A 12,846-nucleotide genomic window follows, 5' to 3' on the forward strand; every position below is an offset into this window, starting at 1 on the left:
GTCAATTATGTAAGTAGGAGGGTGGCACTTTGATGAACAGCCTTAATGCTACTTTAGTGGTTGACTATTCCACTAAAAAAAACCTCATTAAGACTTTTTAGGAAAATGAACACATCAAAGATAGCACAAGGTGTGGTGACTCAACTATACTGGCTTAGAGATAGTACTGCACTGGGTTTGTGTAAAACTCCACACTTAACTTATCTGTAGATAAGTTAACTACTATAACTTATCCAAGAACAGGTTGAACTCTACTGGCTAAGGTGACTCCATTTCTCTTTTTAATGCAGCTACAGTTGTCAAGATTAAACAAGATCCTTCGAACGGCTCTTCCAAGTACTTCATTTATTTGTAGCCTCCCAGAGCCAAGAGTACTAATCCCATCCACCCCTCTGAAGAATAAAGCCCAGGTGGAGATAATGGTGGTGACTGTAAAGTACGTCCACAATTCTTTGCTACTCCTCACTCCAAAAGGTGGAGCCAAATTCCCCTCCTGAGAGTGGAATGCATTAAGTAACTTGTTTCTAAAAAGTAGAAAACAGTAACAGTGTGTGATATCCCAGATTAGGTCACAAAAGGCATTTTGGCTTCTTTCTTGCTCTCTGTTTAGATCACTCTGAGAAGCCAGCTGCCATGTTGTAAGGACACTCAAGCAGCCCTGTGAATGCCTATGTGTGAGGAATTGAACCCTCCTACTACCTACCAGTAAGGAACTGAAGCCTCCTGCCCACACCCACGTGAGTGAACAACATTGGAAGCAGATCTTCCAGCTCCAGCCAAGCCTTCAGATGACTGCAGCCCTGAACATACAACTGCATGAGATCCTGGGCCAGAACCATCCAACTAAGCAGCCCCTGAATTTCTTTTTTTTTTTTTTTTTTTTTTTGAGACGGAGTCTCGCTCTGTCGCCCGGGCTGGAGTGCAGTGGCGCGATCTCGGCTCACTACAAGCTCCGCCTCCCGGGCTTACGCCATTCTCCTGCCTCAGCCTCCCGAGTAGCTGGGACCACAGGCGCCCGCCACCTCGCCCGGCTAGTTTTTTTTTGTATTTTTTTTTTTAGTAGAGACGGGGTTTCACCGTGTTCGCCAGGATGGTCTCGATCTCCTGACCTCGTGATCCGCCCGTCTCGGCCTCCCAAAGTGCTGGGATTACAGGCTTGGGCCACCGCGCCCGGCTTTTTCTAACCTACAAAAACTATGACATCAAGTTTGATTGGTAAAGCTGCTTTATTTTGGGGTAATACATGCTCAAAAGCATAACTTACCTGTTCAAGACCACCAGTGTGTCCCACCTGGTTGAGGTGGTTCCTCAGAAGCTGTCCCGGGTCATTCGATGTGTCCCGAGCAAACAGAAGCACAGAGAAAAACGGTACTTCCTTTCCTTTCTCTTTATCATTATATAGTTCAATGGCTCTGTTTAGCATTAGAAATTTTACAGCTTCATAGAGGCTATATTCCTCCTCCTCGTTTGTGAATAGTTCATCACAAGCTATCTGTCTTGCTTCAGCAGTTCTCATTTCAGCCAAGCCTGCCCACTACAATAAGAAAGTTAAGTAATAATTAGAATTTTTGTTCTAAAAATCCCTGGTATAGTACCATACTATGAGCACAAAATTATTTTTCATGGGTCACTTACCAATGCTCACAATATTCAGGTTTCCAGATCAAAAAATGGTACACTTTAAAGCACACAAACTCCTTATTCAGCTTTTTCTCCCATTAATTTGAAAGAAAAATACAATGTAGTAAGAAGCACTGAGGCTGTGGAAATTTTTACTCCCTTAACCTCCCAGGCAATGAGATTGAACCAGCCAATCACAGACACTTACAGAAGAGCTAACACACATGTATGAAGCCTGTGTTAAGCTGTGAAGGGCAGCTACAATTACAAGGGGCTTACAGGAGGGTTAGCACCCAGAAACACAAAGCCAACCCTCCAAAATGGAAGAGAGGCAAGGAAGAGCCTAGGGGCTCCTGAATAACAATTTACTAAACTTATCCCTCTAACCTCAAAAATATGTATGAACTTCAAATGAATAAATCCATTCAGGAAACTCTTACTGACTCCGGATTAAGAATCAAGTCATGTGTTAGGTATTCAGTGAATATAGGCAAACTCTTTAAAAAAGAAAACCTATAAATTTATGTGTTTTTAAGTTACAGTGAGTGAGAGTAAGAGATGCCAACATAAATACCATTCCTTATGAATAAACAATAACTAGTGCCCCTCTCAAACACCATTATGGATTTTAAATCCAAGAGTGAATTTTAATGGTAATGACTGCATAGAATTCCCTCTAATATTTGGGCTGAAGGCTGGTACATGTTTGTCTATATCTCATATTTTCCAAACTAGACCAAGTTACCAATCATGGACATGGCTCTAGAGTCAGTCGGGATGGAATCAAGGCTTCACCACAGAGCAGCTGGTGGCTTTTGCAGGGCATTTAACTGAGCTCCTGGCCTCAGTTTCCTCATCTAAAAAACAGGAATGACCACAGCAACACCACCTTCATAGTCGTGAGAATTAAGTAACACATGAAATTTTAGTCTGGAGCCTGGCATAGAAGTGTTAGGAATGCTGGCTCAGATTATTAGTGAGTAATTTTAATCTTATTAAAAATTGGCGCCACTCAAGCATTCCCAAAAATGAGGGTCTAATTATAGTAGAAACACCTAATGCAGAAATAGCAATTTCACAAGACCTTAAAAAAATGAAAACGAAATTATGACCTGTGGTTGCGCTGAAGGGCCCTCTCGTTCACTCCCACAGGGCTAGAGCCCTGCCCTCAACCTTCCACTAACCCAAGGACTGAGGAACACAAAATCCTGCGTTCTAGTCCAACAGGTAACAAGAATGGTATTTCCCTCTTCCCTTCTCTGGCTCCCATTTCTTTATAGTAGAAGAAAGATAAAACTACTGGACTTTCTTTGACAGTATATTTTCATATTTTCCAGTAAACATTTCTTATCTTTCTAAGCAAAAACTAGGTTCCAAGAAGTCAGGGCCCTCAGTTCACTAACTCAATAAAGCACTAAATGAACACCTATTACGTGCCAGTCCTGCTGCTAGGCACAGGGTGTCAAGGAATGCACAGGACAGTCTCTCGTGGAGCTGAAAGTCTAATGGGAGCAGCAGACCATATGTGAGTAAAGAAATCACTGCTTGAAACATGCTAGAAAGGACCTTGAAAAGTCCATGTTTGACCCCCTCTCTACCTGACCACCCTCCACTGACACCCTGGCGCAAGTGACAGGCCCTCAATCAGGGTTCTTGGTCAGAAGAGCTCCAAGCTGCTCAATGCAGGCAAGCTAGGGGTCATGTAAGCCAGTGTGCAGGCAGGACATCCAATCCAGAGGAGACAGTGGAAAGCCACAGAAAGGTAGAATTTTAAAGACCAAATCAATAGGAATCAGAAGACCAAGTTCTCCCTACAATTCTGTTTCAGAAAAACTCTCAGGACAGTTTTTTTTTTTTTTTTTGAGACGGAGTCTCGCTCTGTCACCCAGGCTGGAGTGCAGTGGCCGGATCTCAGCTCACTGCAAGCTCCGCCTCCCGGGTTCACGCCATTCTCCTGCCTCAGCCTCCCGAGTAGCTGGGACTACAGGCGCCTGCCACCTCGCCCGGCTAAGTTTTTGTATTTTTAGTAGAGACGAGGTTTCACTGTGTTAGCCAGGATGGTCTCGATCTCCTGACCTCGTGATCCGCCCGTCTCAGCCTCCCAAAGTGCTGGGATTACAGGCTTGAGCCACCGTGCCCGGCCTCTCAGGACAGTTTTCTAAAGACAAGTTACTAAATCTACTAACTGGAAAATCACTGAGAAAGAAAATAAGTCTGATAAATATGGGCAGAATCTTAAAACATGAACGTAATTGGAAAGAATAAATGTGAATTACTAATGATATTAGTATAAGAAATAGGAACCAAATGATATTCTTGAAACATAAATATGACTTGGAACAAAGACTATATTTGTTAAGGTTTCCTTTTAAGAAAGTTAAACACTTCATTATTTGATACCCTAGTACATGGCATCTGCTCTAAGAATATATAAAGTTGGTACTTCCCATTTTACCAAAGCCCTCATGGGAAAAGTTTGAGTTCATTTAAAACCATTTTGCCTAAAAATCAGCCAAGAGCATTTGAAAATCCACTGAGTGAAGACTAAAAACTGGTCTTCTGGGGCAAGCAGGAACGAGAGCTTCACCCTCATCAGACAGGACACTACAGGTTCCAAACCTTCTTCCTCAGCAGAGTAAGGGACTCTTTAATTTTATCAACCAGGTCCTCGTTCTTCCCATCAAATTTCAGTCCAAGTTTCCATTGCTTGATCCAGTTGTATTTGCTTATGAGTTTTTCTGGTAACTACAACATCAAGAAACAAAGAGATAAAGAGGTGTTAACATTCCAAGAAATCCACCACACGATCCAAGCTGTAAGATACCACAAAGTCTATAAAACCTACCTTTGTTTCCAGAATTAATCCTGCAAATCTGCCATGTGGGTTTAGGATGGAGGACCTAAATCTAGAAGTCAGGAACTTAGAAAGTACCATCCTCAGGAGGGCTGCTGGAGTGAAATGGTGCTTTTGGTTGAGATGCCAAAGCACAATCTGCCTTGCAGGACTCCAACCATGGCCAGGACATTCCACAGCAGTTGTACAGATGAGCTAAGGCCATGCCCACAGCACGTCCTCACACCAACCACCTTCAGGCTACAGGACTCACTGCAGCCTCTCAACCACCACCTAACACATGGCTCAGGACAGTGCTTCTGAGCATGTGAGAAGGTCCAGGGTGAAGCCAAACCTGCTCCTTTCTCAATAAGAAAAATAAAACCTAGTTTCTGGTATTTAAAAAATCCACCAAAAAAAGGTAGAAAAAGTTTGTTAAATAATGTTAACACATATACTCAAAGTTTTAACATTCAGAGAAATGACACTATGTCTAGTTTAACTGTCTAATCGATATATTAAGATAAAACATACATTGAAAATCAGAGGCAGGGGTTATGGGAGCTGTGCTCATTTAGTCCATGAAAGAAGTGACAGCTGAACTACATTGCTAGTTTCCGGGTTTTTTTTAATTCCTGGAGTATTTGTCACTTTGTTTCCCTCTAGTTATCAACAGAATCTGCAGTTTGAAAGGCAAGCTGAGGCACAGCCTGACTGATGACAGCATGGGAAGTAAGACTCTTCCAATAGTCTTGGGTGTGTCAGGAGAAAAATCCTAGAATTAGGCTGGGCACAGGTGTGTCACTTCACTGCTATAAAATTTAGAAAGGAAAACAAGTTCACCTCCAAGTCAACAGATCATTAAAGAATAATTAAATCCTACAATATCCTATGAGGAACCTTCTTTAGCAGTTATTGATACAGTTTTGCCAATACAGGTAACATAGCAAGACCCCATTTCTATTTTTTAAAAAATTTAAAAATTCACTGGGCACAGTGGCATGTGCCTATATTCCCAGTTACTCAGGAGACTGAGGCAGGAGGATCACTTGAGCCCAGGAGTTTGAGGTTATAGTTAGCTATGACTGTACCACTGCACTTCAGCCCGAGCAACAGAGCAAGACCTCATCTCCAAAAAATTAAAAACTTTACATAGCAAGAAAGAAATGAATAAAAATAAATACATAAAATAAAATAAATACAGTTTTAAATTAGGCCAAATCTTCCATTCAACTGGAATGTTAAGACTAAAAGACCCTTTCATAAATAGTAATTCTGGTTGTACCTTCTCAACCTACAGCAATGTGAAACTAACGTGGTTTCTACAAAACACAGAACCACGACTGGGATGCAAATTACTTTTCACTGTAACCACAGTGATGGCGAACTACATCACTCACTAAGGGTGGAGAGGGCCTTCTCCTCCTCATCTTATTAGAGTAACAAATGACCACTCACCTAAGGGCTACACCAGCCCACTCCGTGCCCACACTGCCCTGCGTTTAGGCAACATGTGGCAATTCTGCGGCAAAACCCTCAATTCGGTCTCTCAGATTTATCACAAGAACCTCACATGCCCTCAAGTGGCAACAAGCTAAAATTACAACTGGGCACAAAGAACTACAAATGCGCAGAGAATACTGGCCACACAGACGTGAGCTGGGAAACGAGGTGAAGGGAAGCCCAGAAGACCGGCTGAGCATCTGGGGACACGATACAGTTATCTAAAAAGTAGGTGCAGTACTCAACTGAATTACTCAGGAGACCCTGAAGACCTAACTACACAGAGAGAAACAACTGTCTCTGATTCCTTTCACACACTGGTCAAACAGTTCAGGGTTGTAGACTTCCAGGAAATGCAGAAATCCTTAAGACAATTTTAAAAAATGAAGCATGAAAAAAGCCATCAGAAAAGAATGAAGTCAAATTTATTCAGAAGAAAAAAGTGAATACAACTTTAAATGCTTTCAGAGGTCATAGCACATGGAACACATGTAAATAGCCTTTGTTTTCCACTAAGCGCAAACTGGACTTCTATTAGAATAAAAAAAATTTAAGCAAGAAACCAGATTTAAATAAGAAACAGTGATTGGAAATATTCAAGAATAAAGTAGGTAATTAGCTTAGCTGTCATTTCGCTTGTGACTAAACTATAAAACAGCCTGTTTTCTCTAGCATATGCTGGTAATTCTTGATACAACATACAGCAAATAAAAATGTGTCATCCCCAAAACTCACAAAAAAATTTTGACACACAGTCTATCTCACTCTAAGCAAACACTGTCACAGTCTAACCAGTTCAGAGACATTATAAAATGTAGCGAACTTGGAAACCAAAAGACCCGTGCTCTAGAGGACACCCCTCTCAGGGACCAAAGTGTTGTCCCACATTTAAGAGCCAGACTAGGCAATCTCCATAGCTGGGGTGAGGGTCAGATGATCTGGCTGCAGCCAAACACAGAGACTGGGATCTGGGCAGAAATGTGAATAACAAACAGGATGCCCGGGCAGGATGACAGGTGAAGGGCAGCCAAACTGTCAGAGGGGCAATAAGGACAAAGCTCTGCCTCATAGGCAGGGAAAAGAGCAAGGCCAGCAAAGCTGAGCAGCAGCAGAAAGGAAGCCCAGGTCTCCTTCACTGACCACAGATTAAGGGGAGGGTCACTCAGTCTAGCTTTCCCAGTTCCCTTTAATACCCTAAATCCAAATGATGTTCTAAAAGACAGAGAAGACAGCAACATGCCACAGAGAACATCTCTCTATCTGCAAACAGAAGCAGATAAAGCTAGCTAAAGGTTCCACCCCTGATTTCTTTCGGTCACACTGCAAGAAACGCTCACTCAACAAAGCCCTTGTCACAGTGGACCTTCCAAGGGAAGGGCTGTGGGGCGAGGGGGGCCAGAGTGAGAACAGGAGTGGAAAGGCATCCACAGGAAGGTCTGCAGGCCACCTGGGAGATCTGCACGACCAGACTAAGCTTATGGGTCCGTTCCTTCCTTCACCAGCCCCTCAAACGCGAAGCATGTGCTGAATTTGAATTTGTCATCCAATCATGTCTCAGATGTGACACCACAAAACGAACTGGGTAAAGGAAATTTTCAAACTATGTTAAATTGCTGAGGGCTGGAACAGTAACACAAGGACAAGTCCTCTGGCTGGATGACAGCAAGGAAACAACAAAGATATTCTTCAGCTAACATTTAGACCCAACATTTAATAAACATATATACCAAACCCACAGGCAGGTACACTGTGTTTTCTCTCTTTGACAGAGGCCTCTTGGCATTCAATAAAAGTTAGATGACAAAAACCAAACCACAGTGACCAACTAATTAAATTATGCTCCCAGAAAAATATAATAGCTGATACACATAGAAAAGGAAAGAAACTAGAAAGAATCCTTAAGAATTTTAAAACTATTTTCATATTACTCAAATTAATGTGAAAAACCACCTTAAAAACCACCTTAAAACCCCATCACTCACACATGCAACACACTCTAACAGCGATTAGAGTTTGAACAGTTTGAACGTAATCTACCCAGACTATTTTTAATATGGCAGACAATGTTACCCAAATATATCCTGCTACCAAAAAAAAGGGGGGGCGGGGGCGGGGCCATTGTACTTTACTTTTTTTTTTTTTTTTGAGACAGAGTCTCGCTCTGTCGCCCAGGCTGGAGTGCAGTGGCGTGATTTCTGCTCACTGCAAGCTCTGCCTCCCAGGTTCACATCATTCTCCTGCCTCAGCCTCCCAAGGACCTGGAACTACAGGCGCCCGCCACCTCGCCCAGCTAATTTTTTTGTATTTTTAGTAGAGACGGGGTTTCACCATGTTTGCCAGGATGGTCTCGATCTCCTGACCTCATGATCCGCTCACCTCAGCTTCCCAAAGTGCTGAGATTACAGGTGTGAGCCACTGCGCCCGGCCTCTGTACTTTACTTTGTTTAAAGCAATTTTATACTTTAATTAATTACTTAGGACACTATTTACCCCAGATTCTCAGAAAGTATAAAAACACAAATTTAGTGTCAAGTGAGTCCATAAATCTAAATAGCTCCTTAAAGCCTCAAAAGGAAAATTTTGCTTAAATTGAGGGGGATATTACATCCAACCTAGAAATATACATTTGTAGATTAATATAATATAGCTACAACTGTCAGCACAGCCTCCTGAGTAGCTAAGAACAAAGGCACATGCCACCACAATCTAGAAATTGTGTCATATATAGCTACAGTTGTCAAGTACAGAAGTTAAAACAAGGCAAAGCAAAAACAGTGAAATTACTGTTTGCTTCTCTAGCTGGGTCTTATATCCAACCATAGGAATGCTTTTGCCAGCTGACAAACAATTCTGAAATACTTTACTAATAAATGGCATCATTTACAAAAGAAAAAACAGCCTAGTATACCCATTTCTCTTGCCTCTATATGAAAGAAATAAGCTAATGCTGAAAAATCTGCTTAAGATGGCATACATCTTTGCTTAGAAGAAAATATCTTTCCCAGATGTTGGTTTTGTTTTTTTTTTAATAGACTCCCCAACATAAGGGGCCTCCTTATGTTGCCCAGGCTGGACTTGAACTCCTGGCTCAAGTGATCCTCCCACCCCAGCCTCCTAAGTAGCTAACACTATAGGCGCCACCACACTTGGCTCCAGATGTCATTTTGACAGTTGATAGAGGTGTGGTGATTTTGTGCTGGTTTATTAAATAATCGTGGAACAGACCGGGAGTATCCTCTACCCACCAGTCCTGGTTTTGCCCTTCCGAGCGTGTGATCTCTCATCCACCTAAAAGACCTCTACCTTAGCCAACAACAAGTTCCTCTAAAAGTCTTCTTTATTCTAGGAAAATACCCCAGCTCCTTCAACTGCTCCCAGAATGCGATGAAGCATCCTGGCCACATTTCCGTCTGCTGAGGATACAGGTACCGAGCTCGAGACAGCCTCTGACCAGCCCAGTTCAAGGTGGGGCTGTCACAGTCTAATTCTTAGAATCATTCCTTTTAAAATGCAGCCAGGTTGGTCTTTTTAAAAAAATAAAAATAAAAATAATAAAAATAAAATGCAGCTAGGGCTTTGTGATCATTGCTGGACATCGCATTTCATGCAGGCTCATAGCGGGCTTGCAATCAATTCGAATCCTAACATCTTCTTCTTTCTTTTCATAAACTGCTATAAGGCCAATCTCCCACAGCTGGCATTTCTGGGTTTTGGATTTTTTAAATTTAAGCACAAGACTTTCAATTTTCTTCCAGTTAATGTCATATTGCCATTTCTTTCCTTTTTTTTTTTTTTAATTTAAAAATATTTTGTTGGTAAAAAAAAAAAAACGCTAATGATCATCTGGGCCTTCAGTAAGCTGTAATCTTTTTGCTGGTGGAGGGTCTTGCTTCAACGTTGACGGTTGCTGACTGAGCAGGGTGGTGACTGTTGAACGTTGGGTGGCTGTGGCCATTTCTTTTGTTTAATTCAACTTTTATTTTAGATACAGGAGGTACATGTGCAGATTTGTTACATGGGTATATTGCTGTTTCTGACCAACCATTCCTGACCAAAAAATCTTTCAGGATAGTCGTCTATCACCCACACGACTATATGACTTTATCTGTGTCAGGACGTGCAGACAAATGACTTTCCAGTGCAGGTCTGCCATGTGGTACATTTAAAACGCTAAAGAGGGCCAGGCCTGGGACAGGTTGAGTCTCAGCTCCTCAGGAAGTCCCTCTCCATGTGACAGTAATCATCTCTCTTCTAGTGTCGCTGTTCTGCCACCTACTAAGCCAATCTTCACACTTTGCCAAAAGTACTAATTTCTTGAATTATAGCTAGAAACGAAAGAAATGTGTATTCTAAAACCCCAGTAGGTTCTCAAACAGTAACATATACAGCCTACTTAAAACAAACACCAAAATTGAAATCAAACTGTTCCTAAGTGCTTTACACAAACATCTGCTCTCTAATTCAACTAAATTGTTCACATAAATTTTATCATTTTTCTCTTCTACGAAATACGAATTATTTTTGGTCATTTAACTATGTGAAATCATCCCAGCCACACAAAACTGAATAAACGCACATGCTGACATCATACTGCAGAAGATAATAGCAGGTAGCATGGACAGAAAGGGAAAATTTTCTCACAAAAATTGTTTGAAACATTTTGGACTCAAACCTGCAGCAGCAGCGTACCAGCATGAGCTCTGGATCCTGCAGCCAGAGCGGCAGCCCCGCAGCCTGGCTCATGGCCTGGAACAGCGTGGCCCTCAGTGCACAGTAATTATCACCACGGACTCGCCGTATGGAGGTGAACTTCTGAGAAACCTCCTCATAGCCCTGGGAAAAGGTATGAAAGAATTCAAAATGGTTGTTACTGACTTGAGATAGCAGAGAAAGTTTCATTCCTGTGGAAAAAACTTGGCCTGGGACCACTGGGAAGCCCAAAGTTGGAGTTTTATGTCCCTTCCTAGGCAAATGTTTTAACACTTACTCCCTGGCAACCAACATTTTGAAGGGTTTAATCTGTGTTTCAGTTAACCCTAAACTCTTTAACAAAAAGGCAAGAAAAAAGAGAGCTAAACTAAGTTTATATTTTCATATTAAAAAAATACAGAAAAACCCCAAGTTTCCAAAACACAAAGCAGGGCGGGGGTGCTTTGTGTATGTGCATGTATATATAAAAGTTTATATGCCAAGAGATGGCTGAATAATTCTGTTAGGCTTCTTTTCTTTTCTTTTTATGAGATGGAGTTTCGCTCTTGTTGCCCAGGCTGGAGTGCAATGGCGCAATCTCGGCTCACTGCAACCTCGGCGTCCCGGGTTCAAGCAATTCGCCTGCCTCAGCCTCCTGAGTAACGGGGATTACAGGCATGAGCCACCACGCCCAGCTAATTTTTTTTTGTATTTTTAGTAGAGACGGGATTTCATCATGTTGGCCAGGCTGGTCTTGAACTCCTGACCTCAGGTGATCCACCTGCCTCTGCCTCCCAAAGTGCAGGGATTACAGGTGTGAACCACCACGCCCCGCCTTCTTTTCTTTTTTTAAGTGAAGTGTCACTCTTGCTCAGTCTGGAAGTGAAACAAGGAAATGAAAATGTTCAGTGACATGCTTGGGCACTCAAAAACAGCCATCCAATGGACCATTCTGAAACGTACCCTGAAAAGACACCATAAAATCCTAGTGACTCTGATTCCCCAGCATGCATGATGCCTGGCTTCTCCAGCTAGGCACATGCAGTCCTTGAGACTGACTGAGCTGCCCACCATCACCCTGGCCCTGGGTCCAGCCAGCCCCTTAACTCATCCCACTCTTCCTTGATAGTCACTGAAGACCCACTTCCTACCCTGCACTCACACAAAGAAAGAAGTGTTACCCTCATTGTGGAGTGGGCGCAATGCAGACCACCTCTGTCCTGTGTGTCCAGGTACTAAAACCTCGTTCTTAGCTGTTTTCAAGGTTCAAGTCATAGGATGATATTTTAAGTGAATACAAAAGTACTTTTTTCCCCCAATAACAACATTTTGAGGACTGCATTTTTATTCAGTGGTCCAACCACTATAACACATAAGGTTCCATCAGGCAGAATCACACCTACTAATAATTATGTACTTCTTGCCTATGGTAAACCTTAATTACCCCAGAATACTTACGATGGCAAATTCAATTGCAATTGTACCTTTCCAAATGCATAAATTACTCACGCTATTTCAGAATAAAATTAAATCTGAATTTATAGAAACTTACTTCCAAAAGAATATTAGAAACAAAAATAGACAATTACGCAAATAACGACTAAAATAGAATGGAGGTGAAAGCTGTTTTCAGGCATCTGAGATGCTCTAATTACTGCCATGGGTCGTGATGGGCTGGAGGTTGGAAAATCTGCAAGTGACCAACAGCACGTTCAGCAAAAATATAAATGTTCTTAACCTCTGGCAGGAACTAAGAATTCCAGGTGTTTCATAATTGAGTTCTCTAATAAACGCCTAAAACACAAAGCATCTACATTTCAGATTTGCAGAGAGCTATCATCTGCTCTCAGAGCTTTACAAGTGGCAGCTAGATTTTTACTAAGGTCAGCCCATGGGCAGTTGAGGTACATGCTGAAAGATAAGCAATTATTTTCTATAAAAACGAGCTCTGAGGAAAAGACTAAATATTCAAATACTTAAAAACTTAAAATCCTAACCAAAAAAATTTTAAAGATATTTCTATTAAATATGACGGTCAGTATCTCTAATATATAAGAAGTGCATTCAAATTCATAATGTAAATAATCCCAAGATAAAAATGAGAAAAAATAAATGCAAAGGTTTCAAGAGGTCATGGAAGTCTTAGGTTCAATCTGCTATTTGACTGTTTTTGAGCAATTCACATGGTTCCTCCTACTGAT

General features: G+C 41.7%; 1 protein-coding gene across 2 annotated transcripts in view; it reads right to left on the minus strand.

Moving 5' to 3' along the window:
- Positions 1-12,846, minus strand: part of LOC105492322 (OTU deubiquitinase with linear linkage specificity) — a 42,990-nt gene that overhangs the window by 11,832 nt on the left and 18,312 nt on the right. For both annotated transcript variants that reach the window (XM_011759335.3, XM_011759336.3), the window contains exons 4-6: positions 10,646-10,789; positions 4,240-4,365; positions 1,265-1,534 (exon numbers count right to left, since the gene is read on the minus strand). In XM_011759335.3, coding sequence (XP_011757637.1) covers positions 1,265-1,534; positions 4,240-4,365; positions 10,646-10,789 — 540 coding nt within the window. The remainder of the gene's footprint in view (positions 1-1,264; positions 1,535-4,239; positions 4,366-10,645; positions 10,790-12,846) is intronic.

Source organism: Macaca nemestrina, chromosome 6 (assembly GCF_043159975.1).
Source record: "Macaca nemestrina isolate mMacNem1 chromosome 6, mMacNem.hap1, whole genome shotgun sequence".
In the NCBI taxonomy this organism is placed as follows: Eukaryota; Metazoa; Chordata; class Mammalia; order Primates; family Cercopithecidae; genus Macaca; species Macaca nemestrina.